The following is a 15398-nucleotide window of genomic DNA, read 5'->3' on the forward strand; positions in this document are numbered from 1 at the left end:
CATCTTGAGCTTGCATTCTTCATCATGAACTGTAAACTCCAAGGTAATTGATTCTTATTCTCCCTGCTTCTCTTTGATCCGGACTCGAAGTTGTCTTCATGAAGCCCCAAGATGGGATGGACAGTACCTAGAGTCTACCACAGTCCCCTAGCATAGGGTGTTTAGCATCTAATGAACCTAGGACGAACACTAAGCCTAGCTTCCAAGATAAACATCTACCTATGTAGAGGAGCCATGACCCCTTTTTTTGAAGGCCCCAGGTGCTTTGTACCTGCCACGTTGCTGCCAACAAGCTATATGTAGTTGGCAAGACGAAATGGGCAGTGTCCCCCAAAACAAAAGAAAGGCTGTCCTTCAGGGCTTTTGGCTATGGCATGCTTCACCAGATGTGCGCTTTCTAGCCCTGTGTGGCGAAGCGCCTACAATTCCCAAGCATCCATGGCGATCAGGCCTTCCCAAAAGGAGACTTCGTCGAAAGAGGTCAAGCTGTGGGGTGGCCGTTTCGAGGAGAGCGTCACCGAGGCCGTCGAGAAGTTCAGCCAGTCCGTTTCATTTGACAAGAAGCTCTACAAACATGACCTTCAAGGAAGCAGAGCTCATGCCGCCATGCTCGCTCAACAAGTACGGAGATGCTTCATTTTGTTTCTTTTACAAAGGATTTTGATTTTTATGGAAGCCTTTACCGCATGCGAAGGAACAAACAAATGAAACGAATAATCTCGGTGATTCTCAGACAGACCACTAAATGCTGTATCGTTCAGGCATTCACTTGTGTGCAGAAGCCTTAACCTGAGAAGGCCTTTGACCATAGTTATTAGAATGCATATGAAAGGATCAAATTCTACCATAAATATACATGTTGTTTGTAACTCTTAATCAGATCACTAAATGCTGCATCATTCAGGCATCAACTTGCTTGCAGAACATGTTAAACACGAGAACAATGCTGTCTCCTGCAAGTTGGATCCTGAATTTTATGAACTACAAGGCATATTTGCATTTTCGTCAATTGCTCAGTACATTGGATGCCATATAGCTGTACTCTAAGAGCCTGGTTGGATGCCATATAGTTGTAGTGCAAGAGCTTGGTGCTAAATCCGGTTCTGTCCATTGTGAACAACCTTTCTCATTTGAGTCAGACGGCACTTGTCTTGGTCCTCTTGATGGTTAATACAAAGGCTATATGAGCAGACAGGCTTTGTGCTTTAGTGTACAGAAAGATGTCTGCATGTGCCATGGTCTTTGTCAAGCTAGCATTCTCTTTCGAAGCACTTTTCTTCTACTCATTACATTTTGCCTTGTACAGGGTCTTATGAGCATGGAGGATCGGGATACAATCATTCTAGGCCTTGATGAGATAGAGAGAAAGATTGAACTTGGAGAGTTTGTATGGAGGGCTGATAGAGAAGATGTGCACATGAATGTTGAAGCTGCATTGATTGACTTGGTTGGTGAGCCTGCAAAGAAGTTGCATACTGCAAGGAGTCGAAATGATCAAGTTGTCACAGATGTTCGACTATGGTGCCGTGATGCCATCGATCTTATTTTAGCTCAGATTGTTGGACTGCAGGTCTACAAACATGCTAGTAATTATCAGTGACTAATATGAAGCTCCATGGTGTACCTTCACTTTATTTGCATGAGGTCTATCTTTATTATACACATATTGTGTTTTTGTGTAGGTTGCTTTAGTCAAACTGGCTACAAAGTACCAAGATCTAATTGTACCTGGTTATACACACCTTCAACGGGCTCAACCGATACTTGTTTCTCACCTTCTACTGGCATATGTGGAGCAGGTTTATATGAAGAATTTGAATATCAGATGGGAATGATGAGTTTTCATCTATCCACTTTTCTAGATGATAGTGGTTTTATGACACACTCTCTTTTAAGTCTAGCTTAATTGTTGGGAAGTCCACCATTGCATGTGATTGTGAGTAATGTATTCTTTATATTGCTAGCTTGAGCGCGACATTGGGCGCCTACGTGATTGCAAGGACCGCATGAACTTTTGTCCTCTTGGGGCTTGTGCTTTAGCTGGTACTGGTCTTCCCATTGATCGCTTTGCAACATCAAAAGCTTTGGGCTTTGATGCTCCCTTGCGAAACAGGTAATTCTAGAATGTAATATTACTTGGTGCCTTAAGCTTTTGACTTGATCTACAAAGTTTGAGCCCTTTGATTTTGCTCTATTTGACCATGTGTTCTGAATGGTAAGCCTTTTGTGGTAGTTTGGACGAAGATTAATATTTCAGTGTCTTCTTTGAAGGTATGATAAAGAGCCTTGAATTCTATGTTGCTTAATGGAATGGGCTCACAAGCTAGAGATGGCCGTATGATTTTATTCCCCTTCAAAGAAAATAATGATTCTATTAAATAGTTTCCTTGGGACGAAATACCCATGGAAAAATACAAATTAGCCCTGTAAAAGACTTGCAAAGAAACAAATCTAAAGCAAACTTGGAAGCCTATTACTAGGCTTGAACGAATAACCAATGAGGAGGTCTACAAATGCCAAACCATGTGTGAAGCATAATAAAAGAGAGTACCTTCTCATGGTCTTCAAGTCGCCCAACAATGTCTCCCATGGAGAGTGTGTATAGCCTCTATTGGAAACAACCTTTGTAGTGGATGTATCTCTAAATCTATAGCACAACTACATCCTATGTCTATAAAGTAAGCCATGGTAGTAACTTTGTGAGATAGTGCCACTTGGTCCACTTTGATTGTGGAAAATTTGGTTTGGCTATCCTCTTGAAGAGGTAATTGGAGACGAGATGTCAAAATATGATTGTTGTGAAAGCAAACTAAGAGACAATAGGGTTTGCGGGGGAAACACAGAGTGTGTATAGCAAATACTAAGAGAGAAGAGAAACTTAGAAAACATATAAGAAGAAGAAGATAAACGATGAATCAGTGAATCATGCCAAGTGAATCAAGCTCATACAACGGAGCTAAACATCTGAAGATAACTACATTGTCTTGTTTGAATCATGCGGTGGTTGAAGGTGGAAGAGGAACTTGATGTTGTTAGTAGTCATGAGTGTTTGGCATGGTCATCTCCTGCTTGCGAGCCTTAGGTTGAGTTAGATGGAACATTATGAGCTCAGGCATTAACTCTATCATGTGTTTTGACGGAGGAGGTGGCTCTTTGTAGAGCATGCATTTCTTTTTTGGTTGGATTCAAGAGTGTTCACATTGGCCATATATTTTTCAGCTTAGTGTATTCTCTTTTAGTGGGTCTAGATTAGGTTCATATTGGCCAGGATGGGATGACCAACATTTATGATGGCGATGTGCATTTGGTTGATTATTTTATTGTTGTTGAACAATCAATCAGCATTTTAAGGCCTAGTTTGGCTAGATTGGCTAGTTTCTAGCATTTTTGGCCTTATGTAGCCCGACTCTAGTGGTTGCTATCATCATTCTTGCATGTTTTTGCACACTTTGACGTACAAGACTCTTCTTTGTCTTCTGATGTTGCCTTCTATCGTTAGCTTGATCCGATGCCCTCACTAATGCCTTGGGGTTGTGTGCAAGGATTGATCAATGCTCTTTGTATTGAGCATTCTTGTGGAGTTTAGTGTAGTTTTTCATTCTTCCATTCTCTTCTTTTATTGTAGTCCTTCTCTTCCCTTCTCTCTTTGTGTTCATGTTTCCTTTGCTGATGCAGGCTCTCACAAATGTCAGTCTTTGTGTGGTGCCAAGAACCATGGAGGATAAAGATGAAATATCCTAGTTGGAGGAGCTAGGGAGAAGTAGCTGCTATTGTAGCATGGATGTCGGAAGATCTACTTCAAGAGGGGAAGCCTCCACACTAGTAGAAGAGCAAGTCTCCAAGGAAGATGAAACCATAGATGAATGATGAGCAACCCATGTTCTAGCCCAGGAAGGACCAGTGCAAACATGCATGGCATCCTTGCTATTGTGTCCCATATGTCCCTCTCGTCCTAGTGGTTTCGGGACGTGTTCCCTAGTAATAGACACAACATAGAAACACCCTCTTTTGGGGATGGGTGCCGTATATAGGATGGTTTTTCTGCTTGACCAAATATTCGGGATAAATGGTTTCACGGGATTGTTTAGTCCTATGGTTAAGAATCAATTTGGATAGAAGTGGAATATATTGAGTAGTGTCCTCTAGCTGTAGGACTTTCTTAATTTGAACTATTAGTTCACCTTGTCCTAGTTGTCGTTTTAAACAATTCACATGGAATGCATGATGAACTTGGATCTCTGTCTCTAGAGGTAAAACAAGCTTGTAGGATATGCTACTTATCTTCTTGGTAACCTGGAAAGGGCCATAAAACCTCGAAGATAACTTATAACACTTGCTGGTATGCTCATTGAATCATAGTCCTTATGGACTTTAAGTTAAACTCACATGCCTTCTTGGAGCTTTGAAGGAGTATGGTTTTGGTTAGCATAAAATGTGTCATGATCTTGGGCCCTTTTAATGCTTTCCCTTGTAATTGTTAAACATCCCTTACATATTGTGTAGAAAGTCAACCATGGATTGTGGCTTGTTTAATAGAAAGGGAGGATATAACGACATGTCCCCTAAACTTTTCCCCGTTTCTCAGTAAGTACCACCAAAAACCCTTGTACACAAACATCTCCTCAACACCTATCCAAACATGAGTACTAGACAGGAAGTGTACCTTGTTGTATCCACCATTTGCAACATGTGCCCCCCTATGCATGCCCCTCGCTAGTAGTGTCCCATACCATCCTAAACGAGGTAAAAGTGTACTTGTCAGGCATGAATTGTCACATTTTTGTGAGCAAAAGTGATTTTATGCATGCCATTGTATCTTGTGCCACATAGCTAGTTGATGCTTTGATACCAATGAAATACCCATCTAGGATTCAACTTGCACACGAGAAATAACATAGGTTGAAGCCAGCCTTCCTCCTCAGATAGGGTGGTAAATCCCTGATTACAACTTAATTACAGCGGCAAACAATAAATGCAAATGTGAAAATACAAATTTAGCTACTCATCTTGGACAATGCACACCCGATTGGCTCCAAAATTGGCACCCCTTTCGATATTTCTTTAGCTTTCCTCCTTGGATAGGGTGATAAATCCTTGATTACAACTTAATTACAGCAGCAAACAATAAATGCAAATCTGAAAATACAAATTTACCTACTGATCTCGGACAATGCACACCCGATTGGCCCCAAAATTGGTGTCCCTTTTGGTATTTCTTTAGCTTTATTGAAGAAAAAGTTGACTTACAATGGGATTCTCCCAATCCCTTTCTGTATTTCAACTCCCCTTGCTGTCCAAAGTGACCAGCAAGTCTTCAATCTATTTTGCCCCTCGACTCGGGCACTCAATTGGCCTTCACCCACTTCATAGACGATGGAAATGCCCCAAATTCAATGGCTGGCTAGTCTTCCACCTGAATTTAGCTGAAATTCACCTTCAGCCTTGTTGAATCCAAGTCTTGGAGCTTTTAATTTTTGGCACGCTTCCCAAGGCTGTTGCTAAACCCTAATTTGTGCTGTAAATTAGGGTTTACAGCAGAGAAATTTGCAATTTCTCAGCCTCCAAGGGTCCAAATGCTGAGATCTTCGGAGCAAGGTTGTGAAATGGCTGGGAGATGAGAGGGAAAGCTGTAGAGAGAGAAAATTTAGAGTGTTGTGGCGAAGAATGATTGAAAATTAGTCAAGTGCAGCTGCTGCCCTGCCACAACAGCATGTAGATGCAAAGAACTGAAAAAAATCAGTTATTTACTGCTGCTGCCTTGCCTCAACAGCCTGTAGATGCTGTCTCTTGTTGTTGATTGGTCTTCTTTTGCCCCTGGTTGCCTCAGAAGGTCCTCCAATGGCTGCAAATCAGACTAGCAGCCTCCCCTCCCTCTCTCTTGCAGGCTGAATTTATAGAAACGCCTCTCTCTAGCCTCTAAAGACGTTTTTCAGTCTTTCATGGGCATTTTTCACAAGTGGCAGCCTTCCCAAATGGTTTTTCTAGCATTTTTCATAATTAAATATTAATTTCGGCCTTAAAATATTGAAAATTAATCTAATAATTATTTCGGTGCGCTGAAAAAAGAATCCGATTGACCAATAATTAAATTGGCTAGGCAACTTCCATTTTCGAGTGTCTCTGTGCCATCTTTGACACAGATTGGTGTTAGGTACCATTAAACGCCACTTCTTTAGTGTCACCAACTAATACTTATGGCCAAATGGATGGCCTAGGCCAACAATTGGCACTAGATACCACCAAGTACCTGTGTAGTATAACTTATAGCAACTTTTGCCTTTGACATCCCGTGATTTCTTCGGGTCCCGGGCTTGTAAATTTACTTTAACCCCAATTGCACCTCACATGTGCATCATTTACTTAATCATGTGATTAAAAATTAATCCACATGCTAAGTGAGGTTTCAAAAATACATGCCCTCATGACATAGGCCATATCCACGAACACCAAGGGATTGGACATTGGACTCACCTCCAAGCCATGTAGCCGACTGGGCTCACCTGTGAGCTTGGGAACTAGCAATACTTTGCTTGGGCATCATGGATGGTCACTAAACACATCCTTGGACATCATGGATGGTTGCCCACAGCATTGGCCACTAGGGTTGCTAGGTGTGAATACCCATTCATGATGCTCGAGGATGTAGCAACCAAGATACTGATTTTATTGATTGAGTGTTGGTTGCTTGCTCACATTGAGGATGTGTTTGAGTGACTAGCCCAAGTGCATCCATGAGTGTTCTTGACCCTTGTGCTTTGCCCTTTGTCTTGAGTTGTCATTGCTCTTTTTGGGTTCTTCAGCAGTTGATGTTGAGAAACCACATCATTCAGTACAATTTCCCTCTTCCATTTCCATTTTTGGATTCGTGTCTAGCCCCAAACAAGCTTTGTGGGTGCCTTCCGAGAGAGTCGGGAGGCCACCTGAGAGACTTTAGTGGGTGAGACTCGTGTTTATGCCTATATATATGGCACCATCCATTCATTCACACACACACTTTCGTTCCTTCATCAGACCTTTGTCTCTCCTCTCTCCTTCCACCATCTGCATCCCTTTGCTTTGGGTGCCCTCTCCCTTCAGCATCAGGTTTGTGTTTGGAGCCTCTCCCCCACCTAACATGAGCATCCACACCCTGGTGATAGCTCTCCATCACTTGCCGTTAGCATTTGCAGCTTGACATTAGCTCCTCCTTCTCCAAGCATCATATTCTCTTTATGTTTGTCTGTCTGTGAGGCTATTCTCCACCTGGCATCAACACGTTTTGCTTTTGGTATCTCCTCTTGCTTTTGTTTGGCTTGTAGGATCTTCTTCCACCCTGGTGACCTTCCTCTTTAGCAGTCATCAGCTTTAGGGGTTGTCCTAATTTGTGTTTTGCAATTTGTGGCCTCCTGGCTCCTTCTCCACCACAGGTGTCACTCCACAGCAGTTGGCGTTAGTGTTCCTATGCTGTGTTTGTAGATTTAGAGGCACCTTTCCATTAGAGGGCAATCTCCTTGCTCTAGGCGTCATCCTACTAGCTGTGTTTGGCAGTTTGGTGCTCTTCTTGGCTTCGGCATCAATCTTAGATAGCTGGTGATCTTCTTTTGACGGCTTCTAAGAACTGTTTCCACTCCCTCGATAGCTATCCTCCTCCTCTAGTCATTACTTTGATAGCCTATTGTTCGGAAGACTGTGTTTGGCTTCCTTCACAGTGCACATTCCCTTTAGATAATGCTGCTTGATTCTGATAGGACATTGTAGTCATCTTTTGAGTTTTGGCTCCATTGTATTAGCTTTGTTCACTTAATGTGATTCAACGCTTCATCATCATCTTCTTTTGTGTTTTGAGTTTCTATTCTCTTTCAGTGTTTGTCATGCACATTCCGTGTTTCCCCCTTGCAAACCCTACTATCTCTTTGGTTTGCTTCCATAGCAGTCCTTTCTTGACATGGTATCGGAGTGAGACGTGCTTAGTGAACCACAAAGATCCTTTGCATTGGAGAAGGCAAAGACAGGTTGCGAGATCGGCATCAACTTCTAAATTATCCCTCTACTTCCATTGCATCATTGGGAGATATTCTTCTTCTTCGTCCCACCCTCCCTTTTCCAAGATGTCACTCTGGTGCTATGGCTTCTCCTGATGAATATTCCACTGGGTGCTCTTATTGCGGCAAGAACGGTCATACCATTCAAGATTGTCGACTTTGACATTTTCTCCTTACAATGCTGGAGCACATGCGTCTTCCACCAGGCACTCCTTGTGCTGTTGAGCTAAAAATGCATTAGCTCCACTTAAACAACCCCAAAACATGCTTAATTAAGGAAGAGACCTTCTTCATTTAAAAAAATGCATTCCTAGAGAGTGTTTGTATCCCATAAGCACAAACCCACTTGGGAGAGTGCAAACTTTCTATAAATAGGTATGTTGCTCTCTATTCAGCCTTAATTTCGTTTTTGCAGGTTTCAGGTGTTTTTAGCTTGCTTCCCACACACCATTCGCAGAGGATATCATAGTCCAAGCTGTCCATTCCAGTCTTCACTCATCTGGCGCCTAGTTCTAGCCCTCCATCATCAAATTGCTGTTGTTTCCAGCGAGGCAATTGTTGTTGTCCATTATCCAATTGTCGTACAACCTGCCACGTCAGCATATTGTTGTGTTTACAGGCCCAGCTGCCGCCCTGCAGATTTTCTCTCTCCTCCAGCTGTCGCCATCATCTCCTCAGCTTGTCACTGCTGTTTTCTCTCTACTGCAGCTTGCGTTTGCTGTTTTCTCTCTCCTCCCAGTTGCTTCACTGTTTTCTCTCTCCTCACCTGCGTTTTTAGTATTTCTCTCTCCTACACTGTCGTCTGCATTAGATCTAGCCTTCCTTGGCTGCATTTGCTGGTGTTCAACATCCGGAGGCTGCCTTGCTGTGATTCGGAATCCGTTCGGAGTATGACACACTCTCTAGCTCATTTACCTTTGCTGTGATCCTTGAGATACAGGAGTTTGAGGTACAATATTCATTCACTGCATAGTGTGTTTGTTGCATGAGCATTGCATATTCAATAGTCATATCATTTTATTTATTTTCTGTGTTCATCGTCTCTGAGTTAGCCTAACCCTAACTGTGTTATTCTATCAGTGTGTGCTTTGTCGCACGGTGGTATTTGTGTTTCTGTGTTAGGGTGTTTTCTTCACATGGTATTAGAGCCGAGTTCTCTGAGAGAAACCTAGGCCTTGATATGAAAGCTCTACACAAGAAGTAGGAACAACAGAAGGGCAGATGACTTCGAACACTACTTTCGCACCACTTCTCATAATTGAGCTAAGTTCATTGAGGAACGAGTCAGAGTGGGCCTCATAGCTTGCTTCACAAGCTCCCGAATGGCTGGATAGACATTGGACTAACATTGGACTACCATGGAGTTCCACGACCTTACGAGATCATTGCAGCTGAGTACGATCTCATTTTGATGTATAGAGCCCAACAACAAATAGATGGTAAGTTTGAATACCTTGTAGATTCGGTGCACCGATGCATTGACCATGCTAGAAGGGCGTAATCTCCACTTAGGACTGGCTATCCGCAAGTGGAAACTGGCATAGAATACACTCCATTGCCTTTATACTTATTCTCTCCGGTGCTAGGTATATCTACCATTTCAGATTTTGTTAATGATGATTTCCCTTCTTCTATTGATATGGATGATTTTCATGATGGACATACGCAAAACAAGTTTTGGTTTATGAGTAATGAGGAAGACAAATATTTCTTTATGAACTCAAGAATAGATAAGGAGTTGAAACAAACTGTGAGTATTACTTTCTTTTCTTTTCCTTCAAACAATTTTGTTTTCAAAGGTCAAAATGAAATAGGTGCATCTTTATCATCATCATTTTAATTTAATACATTTAATGGACAAAAGGAACCCATATTATTTTCCACGACTACATCTATTATAAATCCATTTAATCTCCCTTCCATCCCATCCTCTTATTCTGTTGCTACATCTTTTTAGCCTCCATTACGTGCACCGTATGTTGTATCTCATGTAGGATCGCATGTGTTTTCATTCACCACACTGAGGGGTTCTTCAAACTTAGGGATAGCCGTTAGGAGCTTATCTCTTTCTTAACTGGGTGGTGTTCCACCTTTTCCTTACACACTTTCAGGATCATTGCAGCGTAGGTATTTCCTTCAAACTCTCCCAAGTGTGGATTAGTTGGTGATGTAGTTTGCCTCCATGGCATTACCTAGTGGACCCTCTGATTATTATGTTGTATCCCGGCCGATATTTGGATAGGGCTTACATGTACTAGTACATCCATCTCCACCTCCAGCGTAACCTTATGAAAACATTCATGTTCCAGTGTCTTCGCATCAATCAGCACTCATTGGACACTCACAGTCTATTTTTGCCTACACACCTTTTCCCCCTCCTCCTTCTCCTTATCAGACACCACCACCACCACCACCACCACCACCACCATCCTATCCTCCACATCCATTTTACCCCACATTCTCGATACCTCATGGTTCTATCTCATCTTCCGCCAAGCATGCATTCAATGGCAAAACTCATTTTAACGGGTCAAACTTTACAACTTGCTTGAACTTGATGAGACATATCCTTGACTCACAGAACCTATGGGATCTTATGTAGGGGTTGAAACCCCAATCCCAACCCTAACCCCAACCCCAACTCCAACCCGTTTCATACGAGGTCGTCCATTCATGAAAGGCTAGGAATACCTCAGCTATTGTCGAGCTAATGCAGGGTTATTACTCGAGTCTCATTCTTAGCTTCGATATTTTGACTTAGCATCAGAACGATGGGCACACTTGACTGATCGCTATGCAACTCGGGATAGGATCTCTTGAATAAATCTTGACCATGAGCTTTAGAATTTCAAAATCTCTGACCCGGATGACTTGAAAGTCAAGTTGGTTGAGTATCAGTGTCTCCTTGCCAAATTCTCCACTATAGGAACTCCTAAGTTCTCTAACGTGATCAGGTCACATTGTTTCTTAATAAGCTGTTGCGTAAACACTTCAATTTTGTGCAACTAGTGGTTTATGTGTCCAATTTACCCACATTCTATGAATTTGAGTTTCAGCTATTGTGTTATGTACGATTGCTCCATTAGTTTCATAAGAATAATCCCTCAGAGGAGGCTCTTGTTGCTTATTCTCAAAAGGGGCAGCAAGGGAAGGATAAACAAAATCAAAATCACAATCAATATCAAAATAAAAAACAAACAGGGAAATCACAAAGAAACTCCCAGTCTTAACTTAAACTTGGGTGGCAGAATGTACCTAAGAAAAATAGGTACTGTCAACATTGTCGTAAGGTTGGCCATTTTGATGATGAGTGTTGATCAAAGATAAGAAGTACATCACCAAAACCTAAGTCACAGATCCCCACCCCTTAGTTGAGCAGCCTCCCTTCCCTTAGGGGAGTCAAGGTGATGGCAAGGGGCAGTGGAAAGGTCAGATTCACAATGCCACCGGTCAGCCATCTCAATCGATAACGTTCTCAACTTTAAAGGGCTTGTTTGACTAGTTTGCAAAGGCCCACGTTGTCTCTATAGAGACATTCGATATGAGTCTCGTCCACATATGTGAGTTGCCTCGTAACAAGGTTACTATAGAGGTCCACTTGTCACAGCTGAGCATATCAACATTTGTTTGGATTGTGGACAATGGAGCTACACATCACATGACTTCTATAGAGGACATCTTTTGTACACGAGCCCTTGTAGCTGGGTGGGTCCATGTAGAAAACAACTCCATTCCATTGACAAGGGTTTGGATTTGTTGGACAAGGTATAACATGTTCCTCAGCTTCGGATGAACTTGTTATGTGTGTTTAGCAGCTTTGTCAATTGGGGCGAGTAGTTTTCTTTACAATGACCACAGTCGAGATCCTTGACTTTTAGACTGGTTTAGTGATTGCTCGTGGTAAGGCACAGCCTAATGGCCTAAACCACATGACCCATTTTCTTATTGAGTCGATAGTCGAGGACTCCATGTTCCATGGCTTCTAGGCATTAGCTACAACTTGGAAGCTTACGAACAATGAGTGTCTTTGGCTTTTCCGCCTAGGGTATCTTGGCTTTGACTCTCTTTATGAGTTGTCTTGCTGTGAAATGGTTGAGGGCCTTCCTCGCCTGAAGCTAGCTTGAGATGTCTGTAAAGGATGTTAGCTTGGGAAGCATCATTGTACCCCATTTCCTCAGTAGTCTACATATAGAGTTGAGGTGTCTCTTAGATTGATTTACGTTGATCTTTGTGGGCGAAGATTCATTGTCGCCTTGAATGGTGAGATGTATTTCTTTTTGATAGTGGATGATCATTCGAGATATATGTGGGTGTACTTCCTCAAGCATAAGTCCGATGCTTTCACATATTTTTTTGCTTAGATGCTGTTGGTTCATAACTAGACGGGTCGTGGAGGTGGTTGCATGAGGAGTGATAGCGATGGTGAGTTCATCTCCCACGAGTTTTCCTAGTTTCTATAGTAGCATGGCATCTCTCACCAGCTCATCTCTACCAACTTTCCCTCTTAGAATAGAGTTATAGAGCGTAGGAACTTGATAGTCATGGAAATGATACGCTCTATGCTGTTCGCAGGAGCAGCAGAGCTCCCGCGCCTTTGGGTTGAGGTTGCTAACACTGTGGTGCACATTCTTAACAGGTGCTCGACTGTGGCTCTTCCTCAGAAGACCCCGTACGTGGCGTTCTTTAGCTCTTAGCCTGTCATATCCCACTTTAGAGTCTTTGGGTGTTGTGCATACAGATACACATTTGATGATAAAATAGATGCGCATACCTATAGGTCTGTTGTAGGGAGACTTCTTCGATTAATTCATACTAGGCTAGACTTAGCTTACTTAGTCAACATTCTCAATTAGTATTTCATAGCACCTAGGATGTCACATTGGATTGTATGTCTTCGTGTGTTGTGTTATTTAAGGTGTACTTATTCTTATGGCCTCACTTATGGTTCTGGTTTATCTTTGCAAGGATACATTGATTCTGATTGAGCATGAGATTCTATCACTTGACGATCCCATGGCAGCTCTCTTTTTACCTTGGACACGACTTCATTTCTTGGTCCAGCTGTAAGCAAGAGACGGTGGCGGCTTCCACGGTCAAGGCTAAGTATAAGGCTCTCTTCGGTGGCACCACTGAGGTTATCTATTTGAGGAGCTTACTGGCGATGCTTTACTTCCCTTGTGACTCTTCCACCGTTGTCTATTGTGACAACCAGAGTGCCATTGCCCTTGCAGACAATCCAATCATCACACCACAGACACAGCATGTGGGAGTCCACTTTCACTTTTCTAGAGAGCAGGTTGAGTTAGGTACTATCCACCTAGAGTTTGTGCCTTTATCTGATAATTTTGTAGATATTTTGACCAAAGCGATCAACTGGCCGGTTCTTCAGTACCTTCTACCTAGTGTCGGCTTGGATATACCTTCCCTTACTTCTTGACATTGACGGGGAGGGTGTTTTTCTTTTGCTTTCCCTTTCAATTTGAGAGGGGGCGGCTATTTCTCTTGATAGTGACAGTGATAATGCTTACAGTTTTTAGAGATTCATTCATTCATTCATTCTTTTGTATTGTACTTATGGACATTTATAACTTTATTTGCACTGTCACGATGACATGCTTGTAAAAGGGCACTTGGACAAGTGAACATTTCCCTCGCGAGTGCACTATCCAAGTGATACCGTTGCATTGCATTTTGTGTGAGCATGACATCTTGCATATCCTTTTGTATTACTCCATGCATTGGCATTCTGTTACATGTAAACATACATTTGTGCGTATGTATCCCTTTTCGGTCTTTTGGAGTGGTTGACTTTGGATTTACCATATTCATGGTAGTCTCCAACGTAGTTCTTCCTAGCTTGCTTTGCTTGCTTCACATCTTTGCTATATTTGTGTCACCCATACCTTAGCCATTTTCCTTCTTCCCCGACTCCCAATAATGGTAGGGATAGTATGCTTGTTTTGTGAAGGTCTTGGGTTTGACCATCCCTTATGACTCTTCCATTTGGGGCACGGATACTCAATAGGATGAAAATTGATTTGAAACCCTCAATGTTAAATCTATAAAACTACAAAGCCCTAAAAAAAAGAAAGAAAGTCTATAGCTGATTCTATCTGCCTTTGCAGGACTCGGTAGGCCACTGGGTAGTTGCCATGCACCCTTTGTCCAATGCCCTGGCCTCTCTGGGGTGATTACTTGGACTCCCTTGGTAAGATAACTATCGCCTCTATGTGTCTTAGTAGGCCACTGGGCAGCCGAAGTGCATCCTTTGTTTGATGCTCCCGGCTGCTTTAGGGTGGGAGACCTTGGGGTAAAAGATTAAAAAAAAAAAGGGTTTGATTGGTCTACTTCTCGTAGCACCGTTGTTGGGTTTGAGAGGGGGTTTGAGCTAAAAATACATTAGCTTTACTTAAACAATCCCAAAACATGCTTAATTAAGGAAGAAACCTATTTATTTAAAAGAAATGCGCTCCTAGAGAGTGTACGTATCTCATAAGCACAAACCCACTTGGGAGAGCCCAAACTTTCTATAAATAGATAGTTGCTCTCCATTCAGTCTTAATCTCATTTTTGTAGGTTTTAGGTGTTTTTAACTTGTTGCCCACATCCCGTTCACGAAGGACATCACGGTCCAAGCTGTCCATTGCAGTCTTCACCAATTTGGTGCCTGTTTCTAGCCCTCCCTCCATCATCAGTTTGCTGCTATTTCGAGCCAAGTGATTGTTGTTGTTCATCATCCAGCTGTCGTACGTCTTGCCATGTTAGCATACTTTTGCATTTGCAAGCCCCAACTGCCGTCGTACAGATTTTCTCTCTCCTACTGTCGCCATCATCTCCTTAGCCTATCATTGATGTTTTCTCTCTCCTGCAGCTTGCGTTTGCTGTTTTCTCTCTCCTCACTTTCGTTTTTAGTATCTTTCTCTCCTCACCTGCGTCTTTAGTCTTTCTCTCTCTTGCATTGTTGTCTGCATCAGATCTAGCCTTCCTTGGCTACGTTTGCTGGTGTTTAATATTCGGAGACTGCCTTGTTGTGATTTGGGATCCATGCGGAGTACGACACACTCTCTAGCTCATTACCCTTGCCCTGATCCTTGAGATACAAGAGTTCGAGTTACAGTATTCATTCATTGCATAGTGTGTTTGCTGCATGAGCATTGTATATTCAATAGTCATATCATTTTATTCATTCTTTGTGTCCATTGTCTTTGAGTTACCCTAACCCTAACTGTGTCATTCTATCAGTCAGTGCTTTATCGTACGATGTTCTTTGTGTTTTCATGTTAGGGTATTTTATTCACATGTGCAATCTCACCTTCTTAGGCCATAGAGATTGCTCTCCGTCGGCTCGAAGATTTCTATGCTCAAGGTGAGGGTTTT

At 42.3% G+C, this 15398-nt stretch overlaps 1 protein-coding gene across 3 annotated transcripts in view; it reads left to right on the forward strand.

Annotated features, from left to right (window-relative positions):
* Positions 1–310: 310 nt before the first annotated feature.
* The window catches only part of LOC148028454 (L-Aspartase-like family protein), a 33277-nt gene continuing 18189 nt past the window's right edge, over positions 311–15398 (forward strand). For all 3 annotated transcript variants that reach the window (XR_015692730.1, XR_015692729.1, XM_087690255.1), the window contains exons 1-4: positions 311–621; positions 1307–1570; positions 1683–1799; positions 1965–2113. Coding sequence is in view for 1 of the 3 variants with exons in the window: in XM_087690255.1 (XP_087546381.1) it covers positions 370–621; positions 1307–1570; positions 1683–1799; positions 1965–2113 (782 nt within the window). In the remaining 2 variants the exon portion in view is untranslated. The remainder of the gene's footprint in view (positions 622–1306; positions 1571–1682; positions 1800–1964; positions 2114–15398) is intronic.

This window comes from Lygodium microphyllum, chromosome 12 (genome assembly GCF_053477565.2).
Source record: "Lygodium microphyllum isolate KBCC chromosome 12, Lygodium_microphyllum_v1.1.10, whole genome shotgun sequence".
Classification (NCBI taxonomy): domain Eukaryota; kingdom Viridiplantae; phylum Streptophyta; class Polypodiopsida; order Schizaeales; family Lygodiaceae; genus Lygodium; species Lygodium microphyllum.